Source organism: Limulus polyphemus, unplaced genomic scaffold, assembly GCF_000517525.1.
Source record: "Limulus polyphemus unplaced genomic scaffold, Limulus_polyphemus-2.1.2 Scaffold170, whole genome shotgun sequence".
NCBI classification, from domain to species: domain Eukaryota; kingdom Metazoa; phylum Arthropoda; class Merostomata; order Xiphosura; family Limulidae; genus Limulus; species Limulus polyphemus.
Window position 1 is genome coordinate 924,821 of NW_013665780.1, and position 14,218 is coordinate 939,038.

Below are 14,218 nucleotides of genomic sequence, written 5' to 3' on the forward strand. Positions count from 1 at the left end.
GATGCTTAAAAGCTACTTCAGCTTTATCAATCAACAACTGGTAAAACTCTCGGAAAAGGAGAAGATTTTAATTTTTCACCTGCTATTAATGAAAAATTATGCATTCAACACCTGTTCTTACATTATTTCAAAAAACAAAACCAACACCCACAACTTTAAAAAGAGTATCAATGATATTATGTTCTGGATAAGCATAAAGAGCAATGCTAGTACCTATCAGTTGATGGGCTTTTCAAATGATGTAAGGATCGAGAACACTTGTTGGAATAAGTTTAATAATATTTACAGGCATTTCAAAAATTACAGAAATATTTCATAAGCAATGTTTGTTTATTGTTAAGCACAGAGCTATACAATGGGCTATGTCCACAATAGATATCAAAACCTGGTTTTTAGCTTTGTAAGCCTTCAGATCTACAGTTGTGCCACTGGGGGCTTCTCATTTAGAAGCAATACTAAGTACAATAAAATCTATTTAAAGAATACAAAGTTGCCTGTTTATTGTTAAGCACACATCTATACAATGGGCTATCTGTGCTCTGCCCACCATGAGTAATGAAACCTGACTTTCAGCCTCATAAGCCCTCAATTTACTATTGAGCCACCGGGGGAAAAAAAAGGAGGGGGCAGGAATATTATCTACCATTTTGTTTTTTTAAGATTTTCTAATTTTGGTACTATTGATAATGTTACTAAGCTTTCTTGTGATCTAGATTGAATTTTACAGATGGGGTTTTACTATTTTTTTACTGGTCAAATTTGTTGTCAGTTAAAAAAAAAGAACTTAATGTTTTGAAAGGCAAAGTAATTTCAGAATTATAAAATATTGTTTTACGAAATTGTTGTTAAAAAGTTTTTTGTGCTAGTTGAAAAGGTAACCACTGTAGAAAAACCAATCAATTTTACTTGAAAAAAATTGCACTGATAGTGTTACATATACCAAACAATGTGATTACTACTTTAACTGGAAGGTTTATTTAAGGGGAACTTCGTCATTTTTTTAGAAAACAAGAACCTGTGTAATGCGTCAACATGAAGATGAATGCTAATGAAGTATTCTAGAATAAATATTATGAAGTCTGATTTATTACAAATAGAAATATTTTAAATGTGGTAACTAAAACAAAATGCCCACCAACATTGGATTTTATTACAGTGATCAATGTTAATAAATATTATCCTAAAGATAACCTTAAGCTATTTCAAAAACTGCTATACTAGAAACTATGGCCTAGCTTATAAGAGACATATCAAAGTCAAAAATTTTACTTTGAATCTAAATTTTTAAACATCATTCCAGCAACTGTATACATAATACTGATCTAGAAGCATTTATTTACAGTAACATACATAAAAGGAAGATACTAACTGTTCTACTGTACTTTATATTAACTCATGCATTATTTAAAAGTTTTACTGGATAGTTGTTACAGAAACAGTCACAATCGACTTCAAAACATCAATCACAACTATTTCACATTCTCCAAATAACTACAACATTACAAAGCATGATAACACCAGCATTTTCTGGAATTTTTTTGAGTAATAAAACTAAACTGGTCAAATCCTTGAGAAACTACTAATCTTTCTGAAAGAATACGAGATATTCACTTCTACTACACAAGTGTAGGATTTCTGGAACCTTTATTAACTAAGTCCTTATATTCTACCTATACTACACATTGATTTTCTGGAAATTTCTAAGACCTTATATCTGAAGCAAACACTATTATTACCTTTTAGTTTTACCGTTGTAAGAGTAGGTTTTCTGTAAACTTAGTTCATACAATCTAAGTTCTTATATCTGAAACAAACACTATTATTTCCTTTTAGTTTTATTGTTGTAAGAGTAGGTTTCCTGGAAACTTATATCATACTATCTGAGCCCATATGTATAAAGTAAACACTACCATTACATTCTAGTTTTGCTGTACAAGTGTTAGTTTTCTGGACACTTAGATAGTACTACTTAAGTCATTATACCTTAAGCAAACAACATCACTACCCTTGAATTTTACTGTACAGAACATAGTGTCTTTTGGAAGCACGTATAGGATAGTTATTAAAAATCCAGCTACCCATCCAGAAATTCCTACACAATTAATTGTCCTTCAAAGTAGCTGTTTCAGAATGATGTTCAACACCATTGATGACTTAGACTTAAAAAAAAAAAGAAGTGATGTCTACACAAATAACCAATTTTAAAATTTACTATCTACATAGTAATGATCCATAACTGTATTATAAAACAAAACTTAAGGAATATTCAATTTCTTCCTGTGTTTTTCTTTACTTTCAGATTCCTTTAGGGATTTATCAGAACTACTTTGAATAGCAAGATCAGCAAGAGAATGTGACTGTGATGATGATGACGACGACAAATGAAGCTTTGACGACTTTGGAGGTAAGGAAGTATCTGACATAAACCACGTAGTTGACTTAGAAGATGGAGAGAGAGTACAAGAAGACAAAGGACGCACGGAGGCTCCTGGAGATTTTAAAGGCAATGATGAAAAATTCAGACCATATTTTTTGAGCAATTCGAGATCATTGGCAGGTGTTGGAGAGAAAAGGGGAGAAGGGGTAGTGCCACTACTCTCTCCACTAATGTACGAAGAACCCTGTAAGTCCTTTGATTGGTTGAAATGTTGTGTAGTTGTACCATTTTCCAACCTTTTAACTGTTACAGGTGGTGTGAAGTATACAGGATTAGTTTGTTGCCTTACAGGACAAGTTGTTGGACGGTTTAGTTTCTCCTTTATCAGAGCATCAGAGAGATCCTGAGAGTTGGCAGTGGACTTATCAGAAACTACTAATGACTTTGTGGATCCTGAAGCTAATTTGTGGGGATTTATTTGATCAACTTTTTTATCAGAAATAAGAGGCTGTAGCTGAATAATAGAAGTGCTTTTACTTTTTACTTTATCTAAAAATGGCTGGCTTTTGGAAGACTGGTGCATTGCTGCCAAACTTAATTGATTCCTACGCTTAGATCTGGGTGGAGGAATTGGTCTGTTATCATGGGTGAGATCATCCTGGCTGGAAAGAAAATCAATATAAAATTTCTCCATGCTACTTGATGGTTGAACCTACAGAAATAGAGTAATAAAAAAGAAAGTTAAATCACACGAAGCAATTAATTTATATTTTGTGTTTAAATAAAACAAGAAAAAAATGTTTTCAAGATAAATTTAATTAAGCTAACAGCAATATAATGTACTTTATGAAACTCGTTAGTAAGTAACAATCATATTTCCAAAAATAATATGGTGATCGACTTTACCCCGACATCATATTGACTTAAGCAAACACCAAGAAAGATTACCAGGTCAACAGAGGTGGAGTCACTTGTTGCTGAGGAAGCTGCAATACTCTCCAGAGATCCATGGGTTTGTCGACTGAAGATCAGATCTTGAAGGTCCCCCATGAGGTCTAAGTTTATTCTTTGTAGACTTGGAGAAGGACTAGTGTCATTATCCGACATAGAATTTTCTGTCCCTTCCATGTATTCATTAACATCTAACAGTTTCATTTGCTGTAACCTATCAAAAATATTTTGAATATGAGCTATTTATTAGCACTTTGTGCAAAAACTTAAAAATATCTAGATAACTTCATAAAGTTGTAAAAATTGAAATAATAGAATTAAAATGATCTATAAATAAATATATCCTTATAGCAATTTGACCGTAAGAAAAGAGCACTATTGCAATTAAGTATATTAATTTGAATATACATATATTTGTATATATATGTTGCACTAAGCAAATATTCTATGAAATTCCTCTATTATTCTTGTTACTGATCCTCAGTGAACCATCAAAAATGATGGTATAGCACTGAAGCTTATGAGTTGAATCTGCAAGGGTAATCCATCTTTTATACAATGCATTTTTTCTTCTTCAACCTAATATTCAGCTGGTATTTTCAACCATAGATTGAAAAAAAAAAACAGTACAACAACAGAAAATACCAAGCTAGCCTCTTGAATGAAAAATTCTGGAAAATGAAGTTGTTAAAATTAGACTTACCAACTCAAAACAACCGAAAGTTAACATTTTCTTAATCTGATATGTATTTCTGATAAATACCTCCACTCACAGAAATGCTATCTTCCTTACACGTCTGCCTATAAGATTTGCATGCCACTAGCTTTGAGGTAACTCCTACCTAAAATCACATGTTTAACATGAACTGTGTGCTGGCACATCATGATGTAATCATGCGACAAAAAGTCTTTCACCAATAGGAGGACAACACAACCTCCATTTGCAATAACTCCCCCTATGCGCTTGTGATAACTTCATTCTTTGATAAGGCAAGAAAACAAAAGTGCACTGGAAGTGGGGAGGACAGGAGGGAATGTCTGTATTTATCCTAATTTATTTTCAGATTAGAAAAATGTTAAACTTCTGAAACATAACTCACCTCTACACAGTGAAATGTTAGAACCCTATGTTGAAGTGGTTGAGGTGTTGGTGCAAATTTTTCAAAACCTAGACAAGGTCCCTTCAGAAAACACCCAAAAAGAAGCCCATGGAGTGTAATACTCGATGGCAGAGGATCCACAGGGGCACACCCATGGAAGATCTCATCTTGTCTCAAGTTATACTCTCTGCCCGGGGTGTAAAGGAGTCCTAAGTATCACAAGGACAGGTGGAATGAGAACATGACAGTCCGAGCACTTGCACAGACAAGTGGTCAATGAGCCAACATGTGTAGTGTGGTTGGGACTCAATCATATTGTACCATATGTGCACACCTCGACTCTAATAAACAGGCTCTGGATGTGGGAGGAGGGCACATTAGTTTTGTGGTACAATTTTGTTTGAGGGGTGACCTTTATTACGCCGACAGTGTCACTACCACCCCACTTCTCACCATATTGTGCAAAGTCCAACTGGTGAGGATTCTCTTTGGTCCACCACCCCAGCACCTAGAAACTGGTAAGTTGCTAGGGTCTCACTTATCCTTTCAAGAAAAGAGAGGAAAAATTCATGTTAGAGAGACCCTAAGAAGTGCCAAGATCCCCATCAGACCACCAGCCAGAAAGTTATTTTTCTGGAGGCAGTGCAAAACCCTATTTTTAAAAGCCAGCTAAACTGAGCAGAACACTTCTCTGGTGCTGACTTTTTCTATAATAGTTCAAGAAATCAGTTGGGTTTAGATCAGAAAATTGAGTAAGTATGTATATCACAAAGATATCTCAATTGATCTTGCAGTGAGAGCTGGCAGAGCCAGGGTGGATGTTTTTTAACACTTTCTGTTATCCTGGCTCAATGCAAATTTTGGGAAATAAGTATACCCTCAAAGGCAACACTAGCTACCTGGTGGGATCCTAATAAATGTAAGGGGAGCTGAAAAATAAATGTTCAAACTCTTCTCAAAGACAGAGGGTCGGTTGAAGAATGGAACCTGGTGAAAGTCGAAATCCAGCAAGAGATGAAACAGCTAAATGATGTAAATAATGAGAGACAAATATGTGGGGAGTCATCCACATGTCTGCTTGGAGGATGTCATCCAAAGGCTAGCAAAAAATGGGAAGCAAGAGAATGAATCAGGTGACAAATCAAATGCAAAAAAATGTTAAATAACTTGGAAGCATCCACATCCAGAGACAAATACACCAACCAGAGGAGTCAACTGACATATACGAGGGTAGAAAGAGGGAGGTCTACAAAAAGAAGATGGGTCCTACGGTAGGGATAGTCAATGGCAGGGACTCCAAAAGAGAGAGAAGTCCATGAGAAGCAACACCAAACAGGACACAGGAGCCAATATGGGTTCTAAAAAGAAATAGGTAACAGCTAGAAGGAAGGTAGATAGGACAGAGTGCACAATTACATTTCTAAGCAGTAGAAGTCTCACGAAGGAAAGATTGGTTTGGGGAGAGAAGTATATAAGATGGTGTAGAAGGGGGGTGGGAGAAGCATCAATAGCATAGACAAATGACAGCAATTGCAGGTGAGGAGGCGGAGGAAACAAGTTTGAAGGAAAAAAATGTTACGTAAAAAAAAAGGTCAAACAGGGTATGCATGAGAGCATGTAAAACTTGCAGTACAGACCCAGTCAGGTATGGGAGTCAAGCAAGGAGGTTGAAGAAGAACAAAGGAGTGGAACTGAGTGGAGAGAACGGGGAAAGAAACACCTGGTGGTACCAAGAAAAGCAAAATGCAATGGATAAGGATGCTCAATAACCAGTAATAGTAGAGATCAACAAACCACAGACTAACAGCCAGGTAGAAAGGCAAAAAGGTGGTTCCCAGTCAGAAATAAACATATTTTGATCTGGTTTGTTGTGTAAAATACAAGCATGTTGTTTCAAAAGGTTAGAAGTAACTTATTTTCATCAAATTTTAGAATTTTCATTAAATATTCAATTCCTACAACAGTGATGAAAGAACTTAACTAAAAAAAAAAAATTAGTAGTGGGATAAAAACAGCTTTATTCCAACTTGACTTCAAAATGGTGGAATAAAAACTAGTCCTCTGACTGTATCTTTTTTTTTTCATGTAACATACTGCATTGGACAATTTTCAATATTGTTACACGAGAGAGTGAATGGTTATATAAAGATACGCTAATTATCACAGCAACAAAATACTTAAAACTCTTGAATGATAAATTTCAAAATGTTCGTTATGACGAACTGATACAATTTAGTAAAACTGTTCTTGATTAAATAATGAGTATAATAATAAAATTAGAATACATTAATTAACTACAACTAACAGATGGGAGAGAAAGTACCAACAACGAATACTGTATGTGATGTTTTGCACTACAATTAATCTTTACCACTACACAACAGTTACAAGTAATATATATAAAGGATCTACCTGGATGTACTAGAATTTTCTGCCTTAAGTTCTTTAACAGACCTGGTTGAGGAAAACCTGGTATTACTGGTATACTTTATCTGAAAATAAATTAGAAAAAACCTCTCAATTCTCAATATACTTAATTTTTCAGTAGTAGCTAAAATAAATATTTTTCTCTCTTGAAACACAGCTAAAGTTTTATTTTTTGCATATTTATAGTTTACATCACTTATGATGGCTACGCCTACATTTTTTCCAATATCATTAAGCTCTCAGGCACTGAAGTCAATTTTCTGGGGATTTCATCAACGTTTTTTTACATATTTCAGTTTACTAATATTTCACTCAGCATAACAAAATATACATTAAAACCTGAAGTACTTGAACCAGGTTTAGAAAAAGACATTTACGGAGAGGGATTGACGAAGATGGGAAAAAGAATTCTCACTTGTGAAACGGGATTAAAATAAACATTTCAATGACAGTTCTTACATCTCTCCCAAAATTTAAAAAAATAAAAATTTTCATTACAAACAAATTGAGAAAAACCTAAATAAGCAAGGTAAGGATAAGAAGTGCAAAGGGTTTAAACCAAACAGAAAAAAAAAACACATAAGCTTAAAGTCAACCAATCATATATAAGTCAGAAAAGGTTAAAAAAAAAAGACTCACTTGTATATTTTAATTGCTACAAGTATGGACAAAAAAAAAAGCAACTTTCATTGTCTATCTGCAGAATTCCTGTCAAACAGGAATCTGATGCCACTGTTCGGAGACAAAGCTTAATGTAGCTTATTAAGTACGCTTTACAGAAGGTTAGCCATAGAATAAAATAAGATGTATAGTAAAAAATATATTATTTTGGACGCCTAACACGAATTAAATTTTCATTCAATTTACGTCCTATTCATAAATATTCCCAAAGTAGGATTTTTTTTTGTTTTACGAGCAGAATATTTTAATGGAAACATCTTGCAGCTTCAGTATTTTATGGTTTACATATAAACTAAATATTTATATTACTGTTCATTATATTCTAGTCTAACTACTGATTAGTGACAAATTAAAACATCTATACCTTACTAGTTGCATGTACAGTGTGACGATTTCGATGAAGTGTTGGGCTTGAAGGAGCACTTTTTGGCTGCGTATCATCTTGGTTTTTTTTCTTTATGCTATCCTGTAAAATTGTTGAAAAAGATTAGTTTTAATAACTTTATTAGAATCAGATGTAATCTCAAACAATACATATTTAAAGATATCATCTCACATCATATAACCCAAGCACTAAACAACACAAACATCATGTTTACATCATAATGTTCATTGTTGTAGCTGACAAGATATCAAGAAAGTCATTAACAATTTTACACATAACATATGCAAATTACTCCTAAAAACACTATATCAGGTCAGGAAACTAGTTGAAAAAAAATAAAGTTATTTAGAATACCTTGTGATGTTTTTCATGAGCTTTCACTCTGAAATCCTTGTAGACTTGCTTACTTCTATCCTTGAACTACCCAAAAAAAAAGAAAAAAAAGAATTTTATTGATTTAGTTACATAACCACAAAAGTCGAAATGTTAAACTCTTATTGAAAACCGATTTGGGCCATGATATCATGGTTTTATTTTATAATCCTCTGAAATGGACAAATTTAGTATAAAGCACAGAACAGTGAAATAAATTAGCCATTAATTAAAACAAAACTTTCCATATTTAAAAGGTTTTAATTCATTTATTTTCTAGATGAAATAGCCTGTATAATAAAGTTTATTGTCTTGAACCCCACAGCCTAAACCTAAAAGCCAGCATGACGGTCAACTTTTTTGATAATTGTAATACTATGCAAATTCTTCACTTTGGCACTCTGTAACTTCAATAATATAATGCCATTTGTATAGATGTACATCTAGACAATAAGATGTTTACTTAGCCTATGGACACACACATTTTAAAGTTCTCTGGATGAATGTTTGAGCTTTAGAGCCTACATGTAGAAGTTACATACACATTTATACAGTCCTTAGCAAGAACTCATTTTACATTATAATCCAACAACAGTTATTTTGAAATTGGCATGCAGTTTTCCCTCATGGGGTATATATGTAACTGCCTGTAGTATTGTTGGCCGCTTGATCGACAATAGCACTTACGATTTTTTCTTACCTACGTATGTCATAGTTAGAGATACAGTTAAATTGTATTTAGGTCTTACTTTTATACTTTAGTTAATTATGTATTATTTATGTTTTAAAATGTATAATTGAAAGGTTTAAAAATTTTTTTACATATACATCATACTTTGCTTCAGTTCACAAGTCTTATGATATTATGAGGTGCAAGAAAATTTCACCATAGAGTTGCATATCTCTGACAGAGGGCACCATTGACTTGTGTCAATATGAATAACAAACGGTAAAGGATAAAAAGATCTGAAATTATGAATATAACTAGAAGATCTTTAAGGATATTTTACAAAAAATTAAAATATTTACTTCCTAATTTTAATCATTTCATTGCACTGTACATTGTCAATAACAGCTAGAGTTAGTGATATGGTAGAGAAAATGAGGAAGATGCTAATTTACCTTAAATCTTTTAATATTCATTTAGGAGGTTCTAGAGGTCATGCAAATGAAATATGAAAATCACCTTGAGTTTGAGTTCAAATAACTACATTTTAATTAGAAAGATGTAATTAAAATAATGTCATTTTTGTGTACCAGATACTTATCATCTTTAACAAAATATTACCAGATTTCATGAGGATATCTCAAGAGTTACCATATGTATTGTTGCATAAATGTCCTTAGATGAAAGATATCACCCTGTTAAGGGTTAACAGACAAACATGAACAAGCTCATTTTTAAACATCAAGAACTTTAGGAATTTGGAGAGCATTTCTAATGGACAAAAGTTTATACATGTGTTAAAACTTTAATTGTTAGCATTACATTAAAAATTTATTTAGTAATATTAGTATTTATGTACCTTAACAATCTCCTTCATCACAAAATTTAATTAATTGATATAGATCAATATGCTATGAAAACACTGAAAAGTCTGTTACCTGTTGTAGGATAAATTCCTTCAAACTTTAAAGCATTTGAAAAATCCATTTACATAGCTATTTTAAGAAACTATACATATCAATTATATGAGTACCAATCTCGATTTAAGATCGATCTGTTAAAAACTTTTAAAAGAACAAAGGAAACCTTTAAAGTAGATCTTCTTAAGAAATATGCGACTTTTTTGATAGACCGTCAGTTTTTTAATGGCTTACCTTACTTTTAACACTTTTGAAGAATGCACCACTACCCTTCTGAAAAACGAAACAATTAAGATGAGATTATGGACTTCAAATATAGAAATAAATTACATGAAAAGCAACAACTTTTGTCATTTCTTAAACAGATATTAATATACAAAAATAAAAAAGTAATCAATGAACTCTTGTTCAAATTATTTCTACTAACATTAGTTTTTGAATGAATAACCAAAAAACTTTGAGTGGTTAGTTGAACAACAAACTGTCCAAGAAGTTCAGTACTAAAAAAAAACATTTTTTCTATTTACTTTTACCATATATATTTCAATTAAACTGTATATTTTTCTAAAGAAATTTGTAATTTATATATTTAACTAATTTTACAATTAACTAATATTTACTTCTGGTTGATATAATTTTCATACATTAAATGAACAAATGGGCATAATGCTGCAGCTCTCAAAGCACAATTTTTTCAGGACAGCAACTTTGGTGAAATTTTATATTAGCTATTTATAAATTAATATATGTATATAATTTTTAACTAAGTCAGCCTTGTTGACAACAGTCTCATGAAAATGTTGTTAAAAAGCTAATGTACTCTTCTTAAACGAAACCTATACTGGGCACATGCAACCTAAAGTTGATAAAATGACAATAAACAGCAATTTGAGAATAAAATACATTAGGAAATAACCATCAAGACTCTACAGCTATGAACACACATTACATTAACCATCATAGTAAATAACCATTCTCTGTATTGAGTATTTGAGAATAAAATACATTAGGAAATAATCATCAAGACTACAGCTATGAACACACATTACACTAACCTTCATAGTAAATAACCATTCTTTGTATTGAGTTGTTAGTCCACTGGCATTTTTATCTTCATAATTGTTGACTTCAAACTCAAACTCATCATGAAAGCCTTTACCAGAATTCAGTAATTCAAGACGCCCTTCAATAAACTAGATAATGAGACAAAATATTTGAGGAGCACATCAAACTCAAGAGCTCAGACTAGAGATGGGCGATTAATTTAGTTAATTGATAACATCAATTAGTATTACATAAAATAATTGATTAATCAAAATTAGTGTTTCCTTTTATTACCGTTTTAGATTCTTCAAACTATCAAAGTAACTGAAATATTGCCATTATTATTTCTCACCATTATTTATGATGAATTAAATGTTGTTCAGCTGAATTGATTAATGTTGTGAGTCATACAAATTATCAACTAATCGAAATTAGTGTTTCCAATTATCCTAACTAACCAAGTCTCCTGAGAATAATCGATCAGGTGAATGAAATTGTTTGTTTGTTATGGATTTCGTGCAAAGCTACACGAGGGCTATCTGCGCTAGCCGTACCTAATTTAGCAGTGTAAGACTAGAGGGAAGGCAGCTAGTCATCACCACCCACCGTCAACTCTTGGGCTACTCTTTTACCAATGAATAGTGGGATTGACCGTCACATTATAACGCCCTCACGGCTGAAAGAGCGAGCATGTTTGGTGGGACGGGGATTTGAACCCGCGACCCACAGATTGCGAGTCGAGCTCTCTAACCACCTGGCCATGCCGGGCCAAATGGAATTGATTAATGAGCTTGACAATTAATTGATTATCAAATTCCACTAATCACCCGGCTCTAACTCGCACAAGTACTATGTTTGATCAATTGTGATAATAAAGGTATCTTACAAATACTTGTTTCCAAATAACAAGTGCTTCGTAAATTATCTACTAAAAGTAAAACAGTTATAAAATACTTAAGAAAAATCATAATAAAAACTAAAATTTGCATCTTATTTTATCAGGGGTGGGAGTACAGTAAAATAGCCGAGACTGAAAAATTAAGCTGCCGAGCTGAGTGAGTAAAACATTCCTAGCTGTTCTTTATCTTAACAGTTCCACTGCAAGTACAAAACAAATATGCATATATGCACAATAATTGCAAAGAAAATGCAAAAGTAAGTTTCAAAAATTCCCCAAACAAAAAAACACGCTATGAATAAGAACCTCTTGCTCCCCCTTATCTTAAAACAAAAAGTGCCAATTGAAGCCATTTGAAAATTAGGTAAAGATACATTTACGACCAATAATAAAAGGATTTTCTTTAAATAAAGAGATATGGATGTCTGGAACAAAACTGTCCAACCATGCTGTTGAAGCTGTCTTTGTGTTTCATCAAGAAACAGCTTAATGAGATTCTGGAATTAACAAACAAATGAAAGTTGTGGGCTGAATTTGTAATATTTCTTATGTTCAAACATGGCAGTTTTAATCCAGTCCATAACTGACGTTATCCTTGGTTTCTTGGACTTCACTGAACTGACTGGTAACTCCTCAATACTTGGTGAAGGTAACCCTCCTTAGTCAGTACTTTTTTATCCCATATTTTTCACTTGCACTTCTTACACTGGTAGCCGACAAATTGACAGTAGATTTTTCTTAGGAAATCTTTTTCTCTTGCACATTCCTGGATTCAGCACAAAAGCCTTGTTTTTTTTATGGATTTTGGCTGACTTTCATGAATTTTCTGGTTGCTTGGAATCTTTCTCTTGAAGGGATCGTCTGAAGTTTCTTTTCTTGCTTTGTTTTTTTCTTAGACAAATTCTCTTGACTGTACTTATAAACACTGTAGTTTGAAGGGTTTCGTTACTTAGCTGTACTGAGAATAATTTCACATACCATTTGCTTTTTTTATGGTGATTACAAAGGGCCTTTGCTTCTGTCATTCAGATAGCAGTTACAAACAATACAAAAACATTGTCCAAATATGCAAGTTTTCCATACCCACTGTTCATACAGTCTATTTAAGGAATATCTTTCTTCACACCACAGCCAACCATTTATTTTTCACAGAGAGCCATGACATCTGTGTTTCAAGAAAACTGACAAGACAAAATGTCCATCATACAGCCACACAATCAAAGATAATATGAGTATAAAAAGAGGTCAATGAATGAAAATGAACAGAAATGATGTTTTTAAAAACCTTGTGGCACACTAAAAAAAGAAGCAAAAAGATGGTTTAATATGGTTTATATGTATAGTAATATATGAAACATTCCTCTTATATTTCTTAGATTCCCCTAAAATTCCTAAGATGTAGAATTCCCACACCTGCTGTTTTTATCAAATTATGATAATCTAAATCAAGAACTTCTCCAGTTCAGGAGCCATAACCTCCTTTGTAAGGAAGGGTACACTCAAGAACCCTTCCATATTCAAGATAACAAAAAATGAAAAGAGAATGACAACCACGATAATAAAAAACATTACTAGTACAATAACACAAATCTACACAGATACTTATGTCATCCTATAACTTTTCAACTTTTGATCACAAAACACGTGAAACAACACAAAGAGGGATTAGATGTGGCTATTGTGCCTGGATAGTGAATTTGAGAATCCATAACTTGTGTCCCATTTCTGCAAATATGCACCCTGTACCTCAGGGTTGTGTTTGCACTATAATAACGACAATCAAATCCCATTTTTACATCACACAAGGTGTTGTTGAATTACCTGCTTATTCTCAGATCTATCAGAGACAATTGTGAGCATATAGCCTTTGTGCAAACAATTTAAATGAACTTCCAACTCTATCATTATTTTGGATTTTTTGGCAGTGTTAAATAACAATTTTCTTTCCTCTAAAACATTTTTTTTAAGATAATGATTTGAGCCTACTTTTTACAATTTAAATTCTAAATTTCACTTTTAAATTCAAATTTTACAGTCACCATTTTGTAATTGTGTTGCAAATGAACTATAACAGATATGCATTAGATATGATGCCACCAGTAGCAGACCAATGTTGACTCATTAAGTGATCACTTCTCAGCCCTAATTAACTAATATCCAAGATATGGGATAGAAAATCTCATTCCTATCTACTAGCACCATCATATTAAAAACATACCCCAACATGAATTCAAATTCGATGACGAGGAACCCACTTTGAGACTAATAATGGCTGGAGACGGCTTAAATGGGTAATGAAGAAAAACTTTAACATGACAGCAAATGTACAACGTTTCGACAAGGTTTTGTCATCATCATTGATGATGACAAAACCTTGTCGAAACGTTGTACATTTG

The 14,218-nt window shown here is 32.8% G+C and overlaps 1 protein-coding gene across 2 annotated transcripts in view; it reads right to left on the reverse strand.

The window, feature by feature from the left end:
- Positions 1 to 661: 661 nt before the first annotated feature.
- LOC106477889 (DENN domain-containing protein 1A-like) overlaps positions 662 to 14,218 on the reverse strand; it is a 36,925-nt gene continuing 23,368 nt past the window's right edge. For both annotated transcript variants that reach the window (XM_013938412.2, XM_022381513.1), the window contains exons 15-21: positions 10,936 to 11,073; positions 10,115 to 10,153; positions 8,276 to 8,341; positions 7,901 to 8,002; positions 6,841 to 6,920; positions 3,326 to 3,542; positions 662 to 3,089 (exon numbers count right to left, since the gene is read on the reverse strand). In XM_013938412.2, coding sequence (XP_013793866.1) covers positions 2,256 to 3,089; positions 3,326 to 3,542; positions 6,841 to 6,920; positions 7,901 to 8,002; positions 8,276 to 8,341; positions 10,115 to 10,153; positions 10,936 to 11,073 — 1,476 coding nt within the window. In that variant the 3' untranslated portion in view covers positions 662 to 2,255. The remainder of the gene's footprint in view (positions 3,090 to 3,325; positions 3,543 to 6,840; positions 6,921 to 7,900; positions 8,003 to 8,275; positions 8,342 to 10,114; positions 10,154 to 10,935; positions 11,074 to 14,218) is intronic.